General features: G+C 38.7%; 2 protein-coding genes across 2 annotated transcripts; both read left to right on the top strand.

The window, feature by feature from the left end:
• Window positions 1–9,412: 9,412 nt before the first annotated feature.
• LOC126373681 (syntenin-1-like) lies at window positions 9,413–10,000 on the top strand (the record flags this gene model as incomplete). Its single annotated transcript, XM_050019914.1, has 1 exon — window positions 9,413–10,000. A coding segment is annotated over one exon (588 nt), but the record flags the coding sequence as incomplete, so codon positions are not given.
• A 7,013-nt stretch (window positions 10,001–17,013) lies between these two features.
• LOC126374033 (calexcitin-2-like) lies at window positions 17,014–17,663 on the top strand. The gene has a single exon (XM_050020485.1). It carries the CDS (start codon window positions 17,058–17,060, stop codon window positions 17,601–17,603), a length of 546 nt encoding a protein of 181 aa, XP_049876442.1. The 5' UTR covers window positions 17,014–17,057; the 3' UTR covers window positions 17,604–17,663.
• The last annotated feature ends 3,279 nt before the right edge of the window (window positions 17,664–20,942 follow it).

The raw sequence follows: 20,942 nt of genomic DNA, 5'->3' as shown, positions 1-20,942 counted from the left end.
CACTCAGCATTAGCCACGTCGTGAGCACACGGGCACTTCATAAAAACACCTCTATTTACACAGACACACTACACATTGACGTTATCGTACACGCGTATCTGTGTGTGCTTGACGTCTGACGCCTATACGATTGAAGACTAAAGTAAAACCGAGGGGAGGGGGTTTGAGGGAAGGTTGAGGTAAACCTAGCTCAGCCGCTGGTAGGGAGCGGAGAATTGCCATTCTATGCGTAGTGTTATTCCGTATTCTATGTCGTGAGCCACGGCGCTGATATTTGAATACCCTGCTGAGTGAGGCTCGGACATCGTGTCTATAGTAAACAGTGTAATATATTATAATAAATATGCCCGTAGCCTATATTAACTAAGTCCGCTATGTTGGATAGGATAAGATCGCCAACGACTACATACTACATACCTGGAATGCCGCATATTATGCCAGTTTAAGAATCTATTTCTAACACAATGACAATTAGTAGTGAAATGAGGGTAGTTACACCTACATCATAGAAAGTAACAATCACTGGCCTCATTAGTCGTCCCGTGGCCACGGTCATTACAACGCGATCGAAACCTCGGGAAAGTAATTAATAAGGTTATTTTTACCTTATTTGTGATGTGTTAATATTGTTTTGTGTACTGTGATTAATAGCAAAATCTCTTTTAACAATCTACTTTGTGGATCGCGTGTGGACTGTTACTGTCAATTGTCATATTCGTTTGCAACTTGGCTAAGGCAATAGAGGGTTAGAGTGCAAAACGGGTTACATACTTAGAAAAAAAATCATTACAACAAGCTACTTGACAACCTAGTGAAACGAGATAAGTACTTTATACGAATTGTCAAAACGAAAGTTTTCTTTGGAGTTTGTACGGAAATACTGACTTGTGACGGTGGTCAAACGTCATACTCGTTGTAAATTAATTCATAAATAAAATGTAAAAATAGGTGGAAAAGTAAAAAGGAGATTGATTTTTGGTCGTCTTCGACTAGCTTCCATTTCTAGATTAACATTTTATAATTCCGGTCAAATATCCTATTTTGTATGAACGATCGACTTAGCCAAAACTTTTGAGTGAAATTGCTGTTGGAGCTGGACTTGTAAAATCGATCCGAAGTCGATCATTGGACTCACAACCCACACGACACAAGACTGGGTAAGTACTCTAGAATTTAATATTTATTCATTATCGCGGGGACATACACACAAATGGTTATTTATTATTAATATTATTGTATGGTGTTATTTCTATTTAGTTTCTATTTGTTAGTGATGTACACGCCTATCTTTTTTTACGCCTACCTTTGATGGGTTTGCTCTTGGCCCGAGACTTGCCCGAAGGCCTAAGATGGAGGTCGCCCAGAAGGTGCCACTCTGGCCTTGAAAGCACCCGGGTTATATTATGTATTCGGAAATACAGAAGACGGCAAAGAATTCCACTCCCTAGCAGTGCGCATAATGCTTTGTGCGAATAGTTGGGATATCCACCAAATAGGGATGGAACCCGGCCGTACGTCTGGAAGTCCGAAGATAAAAGGGGGATGGTGGAAGGAGCTCATGTAGATTTGCGAGCACACTCCCCGAATTGCATTCTGCAGTCTATCTGCTCTCTCTTAGTTTTTAAGTTCATCTCTTTCCCGGTCTGCTGGAAGAGATCTATACTGATGATGATGATGATGATCTCCGACCGATACCGGCCATGGCGCCCACATCGACTCCTAGTCGGCTGATGCGACCGAAGATGGCTTATGTAGCCTATCTTTACAGTGAACTCCCGCGCACAGTGAGGGCACGTGAGCACACCGTTTTGGTAATTATAATGAATAGCGACAGGGGGACGGGCCTTCAACTAGAAATAAACTGAACCACAAATTACTTTTCGTAAAGAGCTAGGTTTGCTAAACATAGTTTCTGTTTAAAACCACGGTGCCCGTTTTTCGTACATAATGACATGATTATGCTTTTAGTGAGTGTTCGTGAACAACCCGCAAAATGTGCCTTCGAAGCGATCGTTCGCTCGATAATTACTACACTACACTTTACTTAAGCGTAACTTAAACGCAGTTTAAACGTCGTCGGTTGCGATTAAAACAGTTGTGGCTGTAATGGACCGAATAGTTATTGCAGTTGAGTGGTGGAAACTGCTTTCTAAAATTTCAGTGTGTAACAACATAACATAATATAAAACATAAACTCTCTTTCGTAATGTTTTCTTGCCACTGGTTGCCTGGGAGAAATTGCTGCTTAGCAATAAGGCCGCCAGATTGTACTGTAATCTTTCGTTCATGTGTGTAAAACTTGTTGTGTGCAATAAAGTATATTTGTATAAACTCACGACTATATCCTAATTGGGGTAGTCAAAGGTACATCCATCGCAAGATGAACTAAGTACCCACATTTCACCGAATTTTCTGTTAGACCAACGTCTTTAATGTTCCAGCCAACTGGATATTATATATAAATGTTAATGACTTCCTTATCATGGGACCACCTGGGAATATCTCCTTTCGAACAAAAAAGAATTATCATAATCGTTTCATAAACGACGAAGTTACCTATCCCCGAACAAACATAAAAAAAATATAAGGTCGAATTGAGAACCTCCTCCTTTTTTGAAGTCGGTAAAATGGCTAATGTTTAATGTTATGTATGTTGTGTGTACGTATATAAATGTGATGCATATAACAAAAACAGCCTATAAACATGTCCCACTGCTGGGCACAGGCCTCTCAATGAAATGAGGGGGTGAGCATACTCCACCCGCCACGCTGCTTCGTTTACGACCCGATTAGTCTAGCCATAGAGGCAGCCAAACAGCTCGCGACACCAAACACTTCAGGACCCCGATACCGACCCCGCCGGCGTGGTCGACGATTTCCCTCATTCAGCGCTTATCGCTATCGACCCACTAGGGTCGATTAATTCTTTTAAATATTTTTCCTCCCAGACGACGCCCTGAGCCGAGATTTGCGCCCAACTGGGCACCCTCAGGCCTGTTGTCTTAAACGTTGCACCGGATGAGAGCCTTCAGCGCTCCCCATTTGTCCGGTCAAGTAGTTAATGCCATCTGCGGCAAATCTACAATAAGTCACGTCAAAAAAAAAGCTGCTTCGTTGCGTATTGTTGATATTTGATAGGTTAACAAAAAATTGGCTCAATAGAGTTCATCTATCTCCCTAGCATTATCCCGTTTCTTAAGGGATCCGCTTACCTAACCTGAAGATTTGACAGGTCTGGTTTTTTACAGAAGCGACTGCCTGTCTGACCTTCCAACCCGCGAAGGGAAAACCATCTCAATACAGGTTAGGTCACATACCTCCGAAAACGCATTTCTCGGTAATGTGGTTTTCTTCACGATGTTTTTATTCACCGCTGAGCACGTGGTATTATCATTTATGATCCAAACATGAAAAAACAAATTCGACAATCATTGGTTTAAGCCTGTCGATTCGAACCGGTGGTGGAAATTTTATGCCCCCCTCCTTTTGTGTAAATCGAAAAAGGTACATCACAGATTAGGTAGGTATTAGTTACTATGTACCAACATGCGTTTATTCATTGCCTTCTAGTAAATTGTACACGGGACGGTTAATCTTTTCTCAAATCGAATACAAACAAGCGAACTATTGTCTGGGAACAATAAGCAGACAGAAATATCAGCTAAGCTTTTATTTATTGTGGCTATCTGCTCGACGTTGAGCTGCAGTAACTGGACTGGTTGTCTGGTTCTGACCTTCTTCTTGTCGTGTGGGTTGTGAGGTGGAGTACCAACCTTGAGCGCTAGGCTCACGATCCGGAGGTCCCGGGTTCGATTCCCGGTGGGGACATTCATCTTTTTGGGGTTATGTATACGTTTTTACAATAAAATACCAGATAATATTTTAAATTTGTCAGAAAATAAATTTAAAGCTCACGTGAAGCTTACTTTATGTAAAAAAGCTTATTATAAGATTAATGACTACCTAAATGATAAAAATGTCTGGTATTGAATGTGTTCCTCTAGTTATTAAATAACTTGTAATGTATATCCTCATTGGTTTTTAAAAGATGTGTTGCTGTTGCAGTTTCTTGTCATTTCTTCTCCTCAGCCATAACACCTTGCGAAATGACGTAAATTCAAAAATGTTACATTGACCTTCAACAAGTTTATCCATGATAATTACGTTGAATAAATGATTCTGATTTCTGGACATATCACAAAAATTACTTTGTGGTCCCTAGTATGGTTAGCACATTACTGGCTGATCATCTAATTGCCCGAAAGTAAGATGATCCGTTCTTCGGAAGGCACGTTCAACCGTTGGTCTCGGTTACTACTTACTGATGTAAGCACGTGGCCGTTACAAGAGCCATGTCAGGGACCTTTGGCGGCTCAATAATAACCCTGACACCAGGGTTGCTGAGGTTGGTAATCTACCTTTTAACCCACACGATACGAGACAGTATTAGCTGCCTATACACTAATACCATATCACCGGTTTACGTGCAGTCCCAACATTACTTAGGGCTTGTATTGAAACTGCTTGATCGGTGAAATATTTCCACCATTCGCAATGATTGTAGCCCAACAAAGACCTCTCATCCCGTATCTTTAATAACGGCCAATCGAACACTTGCAGACATGGGTATGAAAAGAATAGGGTAGTTTCCAACTTGTCAAATCAATTACTTTTTACTAAACGTCAAAACATGAAATTACTATGGATTTTGTATGAAATAGCAACCTGTGACGTCATAGAAAAACGTGACAATATGTCGCACTTATTAGTACCTTTTTCTTTATTAAAATTAATAAAATAAGTTAAATAGAAAAAAAAGAAAACACTTTTTGTCACCCTTAGATCTGTCTTTATTTAGTAATCAGAATTTTGTAATTTATCTTTGACCTAGGAAACTACCCAATTATGACGTGTAACCAGATAGGTATTTTAGATTTGTGAATGAGGAGAATGCAAGAGAAGTGTGTCAGGATCGAAGCAAATGGAATTCCATAATCTCCGTTTACCCCCGTCGGATATAGGCGTTAATTTATGTATGTACGTATGTGTACTTTATAAAAAAATAACTTTATTGTACTTATCACGTTAAATCTGGACAGCGCCTTCTATATTATTTCTAGGGAATGTAGCTTGGAAAGTCCTTCATTCCATTTAGAAACTTAACATAAATAGCCTATATACGTCCCACTTCTGGGTATTGAATGTGTTCCTCTAGTTATTAAATAACTTGTAATGTACCCTCATTGATTTAAAAGATGTGTTGCTGTTGCAGTTTCTTGTCATTTCTTCTCCTCAGCCATAACACCTTGCGAAATGACGTAAATTCAAAAATGTTACATTGACCTTCAACAAGTTTATCCATGATAATTACGTTGAATAAGTGATTCTGATTCTGATTCTGGGCACAGGCCTCCCCTCAATCAACCGGAGGGGGTATGGAGCATACTTCACCACGCTGCTCCAATGCGGGTTGGTGGAGATGTTTTTACGGCTAATAGCCGGGACCAACAGTTTAACGTGCCCTCCGAAGGAATCATCTTACTTTTTCGGACAATCAGGTGATAAAAAGCCTGAAAAGTCCCTACCAAACAAAGGACAGTCTCACACAGTGATTTCGACAATTCCCCATCGGGAATCGAACCCGGACCTCCAGATCGTGAGCTTAACGCTCTAACCACTAGACCACGGAGGCTGTTAAGGAACTTATTTTTTATAATAAATATCATTATCAACTGATAATCAATGTGAATCATGTAATATTAGTGCATTTATGATGCAATAAACACCTGTCATTAATACACTAACAAACACAGATTTTCAGAAATATCTTATCAAGATTTATTTTTATTGTTTGTGAAGTTGATTTGGGAGTACCTATTAGTATGAGATAAGACCATATTTTTTATCATTGTACGTGGTTTACTGAGTGGTGTAATTACTTTTATCACTGATAACCTCGCGAGGCCACTGCATAGCAACAAAATGTAAAAAGTTTGCTTTTATTTTGGGCTTGAAGCGAAAAATGTAGAATGCATTCTGCCGCTTATCTTCACGGGCATGTCTTGAAACCGACAGAGGAATTGGTTACTTGGCAGTTGTAACAATAAAATATTATGTCGGAATGGTAGTTTATCATTTACTTAACGATAATTATCCAATAGATTTTTTTATTAAGAATTATCCAATAGATTTTTTTATCATTTTAAAATAAGAATGCAATTTTTTATCTGTGTATTACAAGGCTCGAAACACAGGCGCCATGATTTAGCTTCATGTGACGTAACACAAAATAAACAAAAACTATCTGTCAGGTTTCAAGTTATACCAATTATAATTAAAACACATAATAACGGGTTCTTAGCAGGGTCGGAGGTTCGGGTTTGGGTTTTAATATCGGGAGTTTCATATCCCTGATTTAAAGGCGGTAAGAACCCGTTATTATGTGTTTTAATTAATTATGATAATAACCGCGTAAACCTAAATCAATGTTATAACAATTAGTTTGTCAGTTTCTTGTTTTATTGAAATGTGACGTCACTGGGCACTATGTCACGTAACCAACCGTTTTCGCGCGAAATTTGAAATTAATGAAGAAATTATTTTTTTTCTGTTATATTAAAGCTTTTTCGAGAAAATAAATTATTTAAGGAGGTATAAAATAAGTGTTTGTAATTTTTAAAATGCGTGTTCGAAAACTGTCTCGAAAACATTTCTATTTCTATGTTCAAGTCCTATGTATAGGTCTACCAGAATCTGATGGCATAAAAAAAGTAAAAAAAATATTGATTTTCCTATGGTAATATTAAACTGTCTCCTGTCATGTCTAAGTACATGTTTTGTCAACAATACTGAGATTTTCTAAAGATTCCTTGAAATTATTCTGAATTTCGTAAGAATATCGAAAAAACCACTTCGATCACAAGCAAGAAAGATTGTTTACATTGTTTATTGTAAAATTAGTGAAGAAGCAGTTGGAGGTCAACCGCAATCTTCGATTTTAAAGCGCGTCCAAAGTTGACCGGTAAGTAGGACTAACTAGTCTTAATACTTGAATATATTTTTCCTATATTATTAGTTATTAACCTGTGACCTGTTTATAGGAGTTCCTAGCACTACCATACGACGAATGATTGCTGAAGGTAGATCGAATGGAAGTGTATTTAGTGCACCCGGTAAAAAGAAGAGAGGTGGAAAGAAAACAAATAACCTGGACAGTTTTGATTTGGAAATAGCATAATAATATAAAGTGATCTTTTCATAAATATTTTGTTTTTTATATATACCTACCTACACTAGCTAGATTTTGCCCGCAGCTTCGCTTGCGACATCTTGGGACATAAAAAGACTGAAACGTGCGAATGTACTTACGGACTAATGGACAATGCAGCGCTGGCTGTTTAGTTCAAAACAGTGAAAATTACAGAACAAATCTGATTATAGTCTAGCGACTGATGGCAGATAACAAGGACAAAAACAATTATGAATATGAAATTTTGGATATATACACGGCCTAACGCCTGAAAGTCAGTTTGTGTGTATAAACAGTAGCACAAAGCCGTTATTTAAGTACTTTATATAATGTCTATATTGTCCGTCAATAGGTAAAAAATAAAAAGTATCAAGACGTTTTCATCCAATTACCCGAGTGTTGCTTACTATAGAAATTTTGTTTCCCCATTTGCCATCAGATCCTGGTACACCTATAATAGGGGGCGAGCCTACAAACAATACAATACAAAAACTCTTCATTGCACTTAAATCATATTAAAAATACATTAGGTATTATAATTAGGTTGTTTTTTTGATTGCTAGGGTAGCAATCTCTTTCAGGCAACCTTTAGGTGTAGGAAATGAATTTAATGAAAAGTGGTGCGGGATATACAGTGAAAAATAAAAAAAATTAAAAAGTACTTATACCTAGATAAACTATAATTAAAAACAATACATAGAAGACAATAAATAAATGATTATTTTAATTATAAATACGTATATTTATACATATATTACTATGGAAGAGAGGAGCTTATTGTACCCAAATTGTATACAAATCCTGGAAACAACGTGATGTCGTGATTCAAAGTGTAACTATGTTACCTACTGAATAAAGATATTTTTGAATTTGAATTTGTCAATTATCTATGATCCAAACATGTTCTTAAAGTCGAATTCAGTGATTTAGAGCTTCAGCCGGCATTCGAACCAGTGACACATATAAGTCACCACTGGCTATTGTATCTCTGCCCACCCCGTTAGGTCATCATCATCATCAGCCTATTAACGTCCCCACTGCTGGGGCACGGGCCTTCCCTATGGATGGATAGGGAGATCGGGCCTTAAACCACCACGCGGGCCCAGTGCGGATTGATGGTTATTAACGACTGCTAATGCAGCCGGGACCAACGGCTTAACGTGCCTTCCGAAGCACGGAGGATCATGCTTTTTTTTGTGGTCACCCATCCTGTGACCGGCCTTTGCGAAAGTTGCTTAACTTCAACAATCGCAGACCGAGCCCGTTTACCGCTGCGCCACCGAGCTCCCCGTTGGGTAATACATGATTTTCTATAAGTCTATATTTACCGTTATCACTGATTTTTTCAATTCAATTTCAAAATATCTTTATTGGCATAATTAATATACATAGTACAATACCAGTGTAAATAAAATTAAGGTCCTAGTAGTACTATAGAAAGAAAGTTAACATCATTTTTTGAGTACGTGTCTTATTTATTAGTGGAAATGGAAGGATTTAGCCTGTGTGCTAGTCAAATTAATATCAGGATTTGCGACATTATGTAGGTGAGAACAGATGTACCATTACATTGTTACGAAAACCGGGCCGTTAGGTAATACATGATTTTCTATAAGTCTATATTTACCGTTATCACTGATTACCTCTGGTGGGCGCTGCATTGCAACAAAACGTACAAATATGTTGGCTGCGTGCCGCTATTGTGTTGTTACCTGCAGAATGCATTATGGGTTCATGTGGGTGTCCACTGTATCGCGATTTTCTTGGTGTCAATGAGGGACTGTACAATACAATACAAATACACTTTATTGCACCAAAATAAAAAGAAATAATTACAAAAAGTACCTTAATGGCATAATAAAAGATCTTGATATCTTCAACTGTAGTATACCATCAGTGAAGCGGAAATTGGCAGAAAGATATTAGTTGGTTGGGAGTATCATGCGGTGTAATTACGTGATCGCAGGCATTTTTCTGCTTGCAGATTTTTTTGTGGCGACTAGTTGATTTTTTCGTGAAATGTGTTTGTTATGTTTGTATAGGTACCTAGTTTATTTTGCTATCTATTGTTGCTGTATGACCAACATATACCGAAGTCTATCTGTGGAAACCTATAATTGGCTCTTTTGTGATTTATATTTATACTATTTGATTACCCGTCTTTTGGAGGATATGAAGGTGGATCATATGGTGCGGGCTCAGATGGCCCAATACCAGGCGCCTCCACCAGCCTATAATATGAACCCCATGGCTGTTGCTACGGCGCCAACGCCCGGATACTCTCTCCCTGCTCCTACTGCACCTGGCAGCAATGCTCATATGTACCCTGCTCTTGGTGACTATATGGGTTTGGAGCTCTCTCAAGATGTTATTGCTTTGAATATGCCCGAATACCAGCTGCAGACAGTCCATTCTGGAGGTGCTGTATCTAATCTGATTGCCCCAATATCTTCACAATCAGTGTCATTAGCAAAGGCTACAGTCACAGGGGCTATAAGACAGGTTGTCTTGTGCAAAGATAAAGACGGAAGATGTGGATTGCGGCTTCACTCTGTGAATAATGGAGTGTTTGTATGCTACGTACAAGCAGGAAGCCCTGCAGCGTTAGTTGGCCTTAGATTCGGAGACCAGATATTGGAAATTAACAATGTTGCTCTTGCTGGGATGACCATGGATCAATGCCATGGTCTGCTGAAGAAAGCGCCTACTAATGGAATTACTATGGCTGTGAGTAAAGACAATAATAATTAATTGATTGTGGACTTTCTAGGCCACGTTCACTAGAAACAATAAAGATGGCATATATCTAATATTTATATACAGGGTGTTAGTAACATCGTAACGAAAACTTTGATGGATGATTCAGACCATGATTCTGAGTTGATATCAAGTGGAATTTTCCGTCGCAAAAGTATGGATAGGAAAATAATTAAAAAAAAAAAACAAAAAAATTCATGAATTTTTTGACAGGAAATTCCACTTGATATCAACTCAGAATCATGGTCTGAATCATCCCCCTCAATATTCGTTACGGTGTCACTAACACCCATACCTACTTGTATGGCTACCTGTATGTACTGGTACGGGGTGTAAGTGACATTGTAACTAATACTGAGAGGGCTGATTTAGCTCATTATTCTGAAATAATATCAAGTGGAATCTTCGATCGCAAAAGTATAGAATTGAAAATAATTAAAAAAATACTAAAAATAAAATCATGAATTTTGCAACGGAAAATTCCACTTAATTTTAACTCAGAATCATGGTCTGAATCATCCCCCTCAGTATTCGTTACGATGTCACTAACACCCTGTATGGGGGAGGCCTATGCCCAGCAGTGGGCGTCGTACGGCTGATAATGATGATGATATCTAATATTTACTTACAGATAAGTCAGTACTAGTATCCGTGACATATATGCTTTAATGGTGCTAATTCAAGTACACACCATTTTGTCCGGCCAAGTAGTTAATGCCATCTGCGGCAAATCTACAATAAGTCACGTCAAAGAAAAAAAGTACACAGCATCTAATTTTATTTTAAATTATACGGAAAGAGACGAATGATTGAAAGTCGTATTTTTTTGGAAGATGGACTAAAAGGTATCTCGCGGGTATGCAAACCGTTTGACGTGTGCTGTCAACTTAAATCTGTCGGGTTATTGCCCGATGTAAAATTTCCTATGTCGGTGTAGGTATATGTTAAGTTACAACCTAGGATGTCGGAAGACAACGGAACCGCGTCCGCGCCCCGGCTACAGCGCTCGCCTTACTCCCCCCTCGAGCATTGTGCCCGGGATTAAAAATAATACAGGCCAAGCCTTAATAAACATGCAGGTTAATGCTGCAGCTACAACCGCCTTTGAGATACAATACAATATATACAATATTCATCTAAAGAAATGTACCTCAGTTACAGCTTAGGTACCTGTCTATGCGGGGTTACAATTTTGTTTTGTAGTTTTTTGTATGCTTAAATATAGGGACTGTAACCTGGAACCTGACAGAGGGCAGCAGTAACTGTCAGTACTATTCAGAGGCGGAGGACAGGAGTCGTAGTATGGCTTTGTAATAGATTAATCTGGGCGCCATCCCACTTGCGTCACACAGAGTACTGCGGGGCGGAAGGCAAGAGGGAAACCACTGCCCTATTTTTCCCTAAAAACGTAGCATGGAAAATGGTGCACCCACAACAACGTGGCTCTTAAATTGATGATGATGAAATATAGCCTTGTGATTGCGTATTATCACATCATTATAGTAATATAAAAACATAAGTTTGAAAAGCAGTACATAAAGCGAAGGTTGGTGGTAGGGCTGGCAGAGGAAGACCTAGAAGGACGTACAGTGACCAAATTGGGGATGTCCTTAGAAAAGGTTCAGTAAGATCTAAGTACTCTAAACCGGCGTGCGTGTATGAAACAATTGATGAATGTGGAGGAAACAAGAGAAGGTCACGATCGAAGCAAATGGAATTCAATAGAAGCTATAGTCTCTTCTTACTCCGGTGGGAAATAGGCGTGAGTTTGTGTATGTATGTGTAAGTTTACAAACCAAAACCCGATTATGGAAAAATCACGTTTTCTAAAGCATGAAACAAGAAAATTTCTCTGAAATTCTTCCGTAGCAGGCACACATAACTTATTCTCTCTATCCTCCTTTAACACCACATTTTTCGCGTTTGACTTATATAATATACTTTATTTATTCAATAGTGTAATTAATTAGTAAGTAGTATACTTTCGAAATACAAACTGTAACAATAGCGGAATGTTGCATTGAGACAAACCTGCAAGGTTTAGCAATGCGATTCAATTTATCATTAAGTATGTAAAATGTTTTCAACAATAAATTAAAAAAAAAAGAATTGATTTCAGTTGTGTTGCCATAGCAACAGAACAATGAGGTTGATTTTTAATCTATTTCTAGAAGCATTTTATAATGTGTCGCAAATCCAGTCATCTAGCCTATTAATGAAAATGCGTCCCCTTGCGTTCTTGTTAATTAAATCGTATCTACAGGCTGCTCCCATCCCGGCGTCAATCAAACGAAGATTACAGCCTCCGATCGCTCCCCTAAGGACACCCTGTATGTCACAGCTGCATTGAATGTCATTTACAATATTGTGCATTATGTCATTTTCATGTGGATATTTGTATACCTACAGTATTGATTATACGTATATGTAATTAAACAGGGGGGTTAAAATGACCACATCGAAGCAATTCATCTAAGAAAGCAATATTGCTATTTGACATTTGTTTACACCTGATACGACACGATTCATTTATAACAAACATTATAGAAGGAAAAATTGAAGGGAAGAGTGGAAGGGGTAGACCTAGGATAACATTTATGAAACAAATAAAAGAGAAGGTGCAGGTCGTGTCGTATCGGGAGGTGAAGGTTTTGGCGGGAAGAAGAGAGGAATGGCGGTTACTCCACCGACAAGAGCGCAGCTCTTAAATAGAGAGAGAGAGAGAGAGAGAGAGAGACATTTGTTTGCATTGCGAAGTTACTTTTATATGCGCAAATGTCAAATTGCAATATTGCTTTACTTAGAGAAATTGCTCCGATGTGACCATTTTAACCCCCACAGAACGACTACTTGACGACGAAGACTTATACAGTAGTGTTATGGGTTCGAAACCCGGGTCGAGAGAAACCAATGATTATGAATTCATCTTCGGATCGTAGATAATTGATATCACGTAGTTTCCAGTTTCCAGATGATAACGTATTTATTTTTAAAAAATGGTCTTGACAGACGGACGGACACAAAAGTAATCTTATAAGGTTTCCGTTTTAACTTTTGTGGTTCAGAACCCTAAAAATAAAAAAAAAATCAAAGAAAATAAATTCAAGCAAAATGTCAAGCTATTTTTACACGGACTTGTTACCAGAATCATTTACCGACTAGCACAGCAAAATGTCCAATCAAAACATGATTTTAACACACCAGCTTTGAACCCCTCTCCTCTCATCATAAATAAACAGACAAACCAATTAGCTAACTGCAATATGTTTGGGGTAATGGTTTTCGGACACGTCCTGATAAGCAAGATGAATGTTCCCAATCTGCATTGTTTGATATCGCAAATCAAAACCGGGCTTTGTTCCGTGTTCTATCCCTTTTTTGGAACCCTTTTGTTAGGAAGTTAGGGCTTTTGTCACAGCTCATGCCAATCAGCTCGCGACACCAAACACTTCAGGGCCTCGATACCGACCCCGCCGGCGTGGTCAACGATTTCCCTCAATCAGCGCTTATCGCTATAGACCCACTAGGGTCGATTAATTCTTTCAAATATTTTTCCTCTCAGACGACGCCCTGAGCCGAGGTTCGCGCCCAACTGGGCACCCTCAGGCCTGTTGTCTTAAATGTTGTACCGGGTGAGAGCCATCTGCGGCAAATCTACAATAAGTCACAATCAAAAAAAGTCACAGCTCAAAGTAATTTAAATCTACTTCTAACAGACCAGTAGTAAATAGGAAGTACTAATACTTCAGTGCATTTTCCGGAATGATACACCCGGAATTGTCTCATTCCGAAATATAATATAATAGTTTGATAGTAATTAGTAATAGTATCTACTTAATTAGTCTTACTTAAATAGTAATAGAACTCTAATTTAATGGTATTAAATTTGAAGGTTTTCACGGACGAAGCACGAAAATACTGTTTTGGGTACTCCTAACATGCCCCTTTTTATACAGCTTTTTGTGCTATTACTCAAAACACAGTACTTTAACTCCAGACACATGCAGCCTAAAAAACCGTTTTCATTTCTTATAGAACAAAAGAGCCGGCCAAAATTAAACGCCACATAACCGCCTGAGTATGGAAAATGTGGAAAAAACAATTTCTTTCAGTCTCCAGTGTAAGCCGACAGACAGACAGATTCTATGTACGTATATCCCTTTGTCTCAGGCCCTGATGTATTGCTCTCAAGTTGTGCTGGACATGTTCTTTGCTCTTGAATGGGAAATGCATTGCTAGGTCGGTACTACCATCCAGTAAAGTATTGCACAAATAATAATCTGAAAGAAGGCATTGGAAAAAACGTATTTCAGGTTTATCTGTGTAATATTTAATTACAATAAATGTCACCATCCAAGAGCCACGCTCTTGTCGGTGTAGCATTCTCCATTCTTGTCTATCAAATGCCAATTACGTTACTTCCTTATAAGACGCGACGTTCGCCTTCTCTTTAATCTGTTCCATGTAAACTCTTATTAGTCTTCCCCTTCCTCTCTTTCCTTGTAGCTTTGCTATATATGTATTTGAGAATGTTGCATATATTCAAAACGATCTGATGCAATCCGAATGGCCACTGCGACCTAGCAAGATCTATGGTGACCAAGTCAATACAAAAATCCAAAAAATCCAATTTTAAAATCCTCATGTAGACCGATCCGTTCGATTAGATCCAGCATTTTTTGGGAGGAAACTTCATGACCTTCGAGGGATCCATTATGTGGCCCCCCAGTGCTCGGCTTCTACTGTGTATGAGAGCCTCACAGCTGCACAGCAGCTGTAATGGCGTCCCATTCTCCTTTAAACAGAATCTGAATAAAGGGGACTCGGTCAGCTCCATTCTATGTAGGTGCTTGTTGAGTCTGCAGTGCCCCGTGAGGGCCTTTATTAAGAACCTTACCCGCCACCTAGTAAGAGTGAAAACTTCCAATTATCTAGCCCTTAAGTATGATAATAACTTTTTGTTATTGTATCTTAAGGTAATCATCATCTCCCTAACATTATCCAGTATTTCACAGGGTCCACTTACCAAACCTGAAGATTTGACAGGTCCGGTTTCTTACAGAAGCGACTGCCTGTCTGACCTTCCAGCCCGCGAAGGGAAACCAGCCCAATACAGGTTAGGTCACATTGTCACGTACCTCCGAAAATGCATTTCTCACGAATGTGGGTTTGTTATAATAACCGTTATTGTATCTTAAGGTAATATACATAATAAATTAATATTTATTCGATATACTTACTTCAATACTTCTGCCAATTATATAGCAAACCCTCGGGTCCGAAATCCAGGTTCGCCAATTAAACTATCTCTGCAGTAATCTTATAACCGAATATGTAATATTATTATCATCGCTTATAACAAACTTATTACTCGGCCAAACAGCGCAGCGAATATTAGGTATAATCTGATAATGAAATTGATCACCTTTTAATTAGCCAAGAGTGTGTTTGCGTGTTAATGAAGACTATTCCGTATATTAAACGCATACTTAAAAACATTCGTTGGTAGAACAGAAAGCTTTGTGAGTTGTGGGTACTTAGATCATCTTACGATGGATGTACCTCTGACTACTGGAATATAGTCGTGAGATTCTGGTGTGGTAGCCCAGTTGGGACGCTTCACTCTATGGGGTAGCCGGTTCAAAAGCGCAGACCTGTTTCTCTTCTGTCGTATGGGTTGTGAGGCGTATTACCAACCTCATCAACCCTGGTGTCAGGGTTACTATTGAACCACCAAAGGCCCCTGACATGACTCATGTAACGACTACGTTACACCAGTAAGTCGTAACCTGGACCAACGGCTTAACGTGCCTTCCGAAGCACGGATCGTCTTACTTTCGGACAATCAGGTGATCAGCCTGTAATGTCCTAGCCAAACTAGGGATCACAAAGTGATTTTACCTGCTGATTTTCGAATTTGTTCTCGAATTCATCTTTGGGTCATGTAATATGGTTATCACGTATACTGTGGTGAAGGAAAACATCGTGAGGAAACCCGTAAATATTTTTCGGGTGTGTCAGGATCGTAGTAAGTGAAATATCGTGGTCTCTGCCTACCCCAAATTGGAAATGTGCGTGATCTTATGTAATACATGTAATTTATTGTACATGTAAGCAGAGAAGCCTGCGATCCATAAAAAATAGTACGTTATAAGTACCGCGTCCCCAGAAATATATGAAAACAACTTCTAAAAAAAATCTAATCTATTTCAACGTTCCATTTTCTAGAAGTTATCAAAAGCCGCCAGTAATAACTTTCTACTTCATTGATTAGAGTTCTAATTAATCCAGCCGCTTAACTTTGTAAATTATACTTAGTTAAAACAAAATTCTCTATTGGTATTGCGATTTAACTAAACTTTTCGTTTGTTAGATGTTTTAATTAAATATCACTTTTTCTATAGAGTATTCTTAGTCTAAGTATATAGTTATATATATTATATAAAAGGCATGTATGTAGGTATAGTATATTATATTTGTGTATATATTTATAGAGGCTTAGGCATATATTTGTGTTCCCATAGTCTGTTTTATATACTTATTATTATTTTATGTAAATATGATTATTATAATGTAATTTATATATTGCACCTCTTTTTATTTCTCCCGCAGCCATTTTAATACTACCTCTGGGTTGGCTGGAAGAGATCTCTCTTAGAGATAAAGCCTCCCTTGTAAACGTCCATTTCATGTTTGTGATTAACTAGTTGTAAAGTGCAATAAAGTATATAAATTAATCAATTTCGTACTTACATAAAATATTGTTGTGCCTTCTATACTGGACTGGCTTCTATCTTCTGGAGAATGTCTTAAAATGAAGACATAATAAATAATACTAGGTTAGTGTATTGTAGTAATTTTAGCACAGGATAAAACGTGCCATTGACGTAATACTTTACTGATACAATCAATCCAACATCTTTTCTAATAAATTTACGGAACCCAAAAAATCGATTGCCAAAACAGATTACCAGCATAATCGATAACCGCAGTATATAAAATCCTTACCGAATTCACTTGCACTATTTCGCCGGCTAATTCCGCTTCCAAAATGGTGTCCGATTTCAGAAAGAAGAAGTACATGCATGTTTTCAACAAATTCTTTGACACCAACAAGGATGGGACTGTTGACAAGAAGGACTTCAGTGAGGCCAATGCTAACCTAGCCAAGCTGCGTGGATACGCTCCTGGTGACGTCACTTATGAGCTGATGAAGGAGCTCTTGACGAACCTGTGGGACGGTCTGGTGAAACAAGCGGATACGGACGGAGACGGCGTGATCAACGCGGAAGAATGGGTGAAGCTTTGGGACGAATACGCCAAGAACCCTTCCGCGGCCGCAGAGTGGCAGCAGCTGTACTGCAAGTGCGTCTTCCAACTCGAAGATGCCTCCAATGACGGCGCTATTGACGCTAACGAGTACGCCAATGTCTACGAGTCTTTCGGCCTGGACAAGAACCAGTCCCTGGAGGCTTTCAAGAAGATGGCCAAGGGCAAAGACACGATTAACTGGGAGGAATTCCAGGAGCTATGGAAGCAGTATTTCGCCAGCGACAACCCTGATGACGCTGGCAACTTCATCTTCGGTATTATCTAAGTTAGATTTGTAAGTGTTATTTGTTTTTTTTTTGATGAATTAAATTATCTTTTTTAATCATTTTTGTGTTTTTGTGTTCATGTAGCGAGTTCCTTTTGTTAATTTTGAATTTTAGTCTAAGGAAAAGATATTCAAATTTTTTTTGGCTAATTTCTAGGATTAGGGTCAATTTATTTGTTTATTAAAAAGCACTTTCAGGGTATTTAAAATAATGTATAATATAGATTACCTACTTGCAAATATTTGAAGGTGCTGAATATTGACTGACTCTCTAATGAGGTTTGAGTTAAGCAAAGAGAAGAAATATACATGATATAAGTAATAGACCCGTATTTAGCTGGTTTACATAAGATAAATCAAGCGTTGAATACGGCTCTACGCTCAAAGCCATGTATGTGACATCGTAATGAATAATGAGAGGGATGATGCAGTTCATTATTCCATCGTAAAAGTATAGAAACTAAAAATAAATTTAAAAATAAGTACACTAAAAAAAATACATGAATTTTGCGACAGAAAAATCCACTTGATATTAACTCAGAATCATGGTCTGAATCATTCCCCTCAGTAACGCTACAATTCGACAGTGTCGAGTCGTTTTTGTGCACTTATGCATGTTTCTTTACCGAATGTTTAGAATAGTAAAGTAGAAAAACTTCAGGTATAGTGACGTCAGCGGGGGTGCTCCCCGAGAGGGGTGACAATATTCAAATTCTGAATTCTGCAACCGGAGACTGGGCCCTTAAGATGAATTAATAACTCATTGGTGCAAGTCCGGTACCTGGTTTCGAAAGGGTCGGGTATTTTTAATATTATTTATAACTGTTATATATTAACTAATATGTTGCGATGCAACATAGTACGTAAGTAGGTAATTCCTACATTATCTAATTTCTTATCATTAGATTCGCTTTAAACAACAAGAATTAATTACTTACGTTATCAAATTTACTGCAACGGTTCGATATCCTACAACCTTCTTTTATTGACGTCATCATTATCAGTACACTGGAGGAGATTGCTATCGTGCAATAATCCCCGCGATATAAGAGCGGTGGTTTTGTAAAATGGGGCCAAGTTCTTAACTCCGCAGATGATAAATATGCTCTAGAAAGTTGTTCGATGGAGTTATAAAACGTTGGGGTTATAAAGTGGTGGAGTTACATAGTTGTTAGTTCAGCAAGCAGTTAATTATTGCTTTGAAAGTATGTAATAATTAGTTTTTATCTTTCTAGTTTCAGTTCCTTTCTCTTTAACCCTCGTTGAAATTACGACTGAGCTTTTGTAGAGGTAAATTGACCATTTTGAAAACCATTAGCAGTATACGCAACGTGATAAAATTTTGTAATGGTCATTTTATCATGCGTGTCACTTGATTTTGTTGGTATTATAAAAAGGACATGGCTTATTTGGGTTCACATATTTGCACCAATCGACAAAACGATTTAATTATATCATCAGATTTTATCACGTTGAGTATGTTAGCCCTACTGGATTGAAAATAACTTGTCTATCGCAAGATTTTGTTAACAAAAATAATATCCGAATAGGCGCTTACGCTGTTTTCACTACGACGATATGATGGTGGAGCAACTGTGGTGGCACCAGTATGGTGTCCTAATGTAATACGGCCTTAAGAAACAAAGTTTCTAGCAGAGGTACTTTTCTCATTTGATCAAGTGCACCCAAAGTGCAGGACAAGTGGCGATAAAAAATTCTATAATCCTGACAATTTGGCAAATGAGTGGCGGTCCCCCGCTTCACCCCGCGTCACCCCGCGGTCCCCTCGGCCTTGTGGGGTGCACCCTGTGGCCATTAGGAGTCTCTTTTATCGCATTAGTTTGGGAATGGATGTCGGAAACCGTGGATGAGATAAATAACGTTTTCAGAGATATATTTCAGGGATATATTTTGGGTTTTAGTTGGATTTGAATTCATTATTTGATTGGTTAAAGATTGTTTTTTTTTATTAAATATACATACCTAAATTCACGCAAGAATTGGCAGAGCTTCAAGCCACTCGTAGGACTTTTGATATGAAGTTCTTAGTCCTTAGATAAATGGGATAAATGCTTTTTTTTTATTAGTGATTATGTTATTTATTTGAAGGGGAGATGTGAGGGGAGTTTTGGGGCGGACGGCGACGCTACCTACTCCATTTGTCCCCCTCTCGGAGAACCTTCCACCAGGTTATGAGCTGACCAGGCCGACCTGAAAATCTTTAAATAGACTCCGCACACAGGTTGGCCGAAGTAAAGATAACCTGTCCAGGTGGGGTTTTCTCGTCGGGTCGGATCTGAGCTGCGTGTGTGGTGTTACGCCACAGACTATGGCTCATCTGATAACTTGCCCCGCGTGTCCTGATACCTGCACGCGAGAGGGGCTGATGAGTGCCACCGAGGATGCTGTTCGAGTGGCGGAATACTGGGCTGAAGAAATCTAATGCCATCGAAACGACAAGAAGAAGAAGGGGAAATGTCAACTATCAGGCAGGCAACACTACTTGCATTTTTATTACACCACATAGCATAGACACCGTGTACATTAATGGTATGGTGAAAGTGGTTTGGTCAGCTTAGGTTAGCTATCAAATAGCAACATGAAACATGGTCGTATCAGGAATTAGGCCTTCTTCATTATTGCCGTTGTAGCTCAGTTGGTAGAACACTTGCCTCTCACTTTGAGGTCGCAGGTTCGAATCCAGCATAGGCCTAAACCAATGATTGTCGAATTTGTTTTCAAATCATGTTTGGATCATAAATTATTATCACGTGCTCAGCGGTGAAGGAAAACATTGTTAGGATACCGACCTTCCCGAGAAATGCATTTTCGGAGGTATGTGACCTAACCTGCTGGCTGGTTTTCCCTTTGTGGGTTGGAAAGTCAGACAGGAAATCGCTTCTGTATAAAACCGGACCTGTCAAATCTTCAGGTTAGGTAAGCGGACCTTGTGAAAAACGGGATAGTGCTAGATAGATGATGAGGACTTTTTCATGAAATGGTCTAACACTTTATGAAATGAACAATTCTAAGATCTGGCCACGGCGAATTTATGATGATAGTATACTAATGATACTATATGGTTCGATTTTGTTTAAACTGATAGCAAAGATTAGGCGTGTTCCTTATCAGCTGTTTACAATCTAGGTCAGAAAATTGATGGCAACAAATGCACCTTCATAGTGATAAGGGATCAGCAATCCCTCTGTCGGATTTTACGACATGCCCGGGAAAACAAGCAAGCAACGTGTTCTATAGTTTTTTATCTTTCCCGGCATAGAATATGACGATGATTTGAGTGCTTAACTCCAAAAGGTATTCACGACTACATTCCAAATG

The sequence above is a fragment of the Pectinophora gossypiella genome, chromosome 16, assembly GCF_024362695.1.
Source record: "Pectinophora gossypiella chromosome 16, ilPecGoss1.1, whole genome shotgun sequence".
Lineage (NCBI taxonomy): Eukaryota > Metazoa > Arthropoda > Insecta > Lepidoptera > Gelechiidae > Pectinophora > Pectinophora gossypiella.
The sequence above is the reverse complement of the archived record's forward strand: the minus strand, read 5'-3'. Positions and strand labels throughout refer to the sequence as shown.

Bases quoted from the DNA above. Each gene is read 5' to 3' on its own strand.
- LOC126374033 (XM_050020485.1), top strand. From the start codon at position 17,058: ATGGTGTCCGATTTCAGAAAGAAGAAGTACATGCATGTTTTCAACAAA.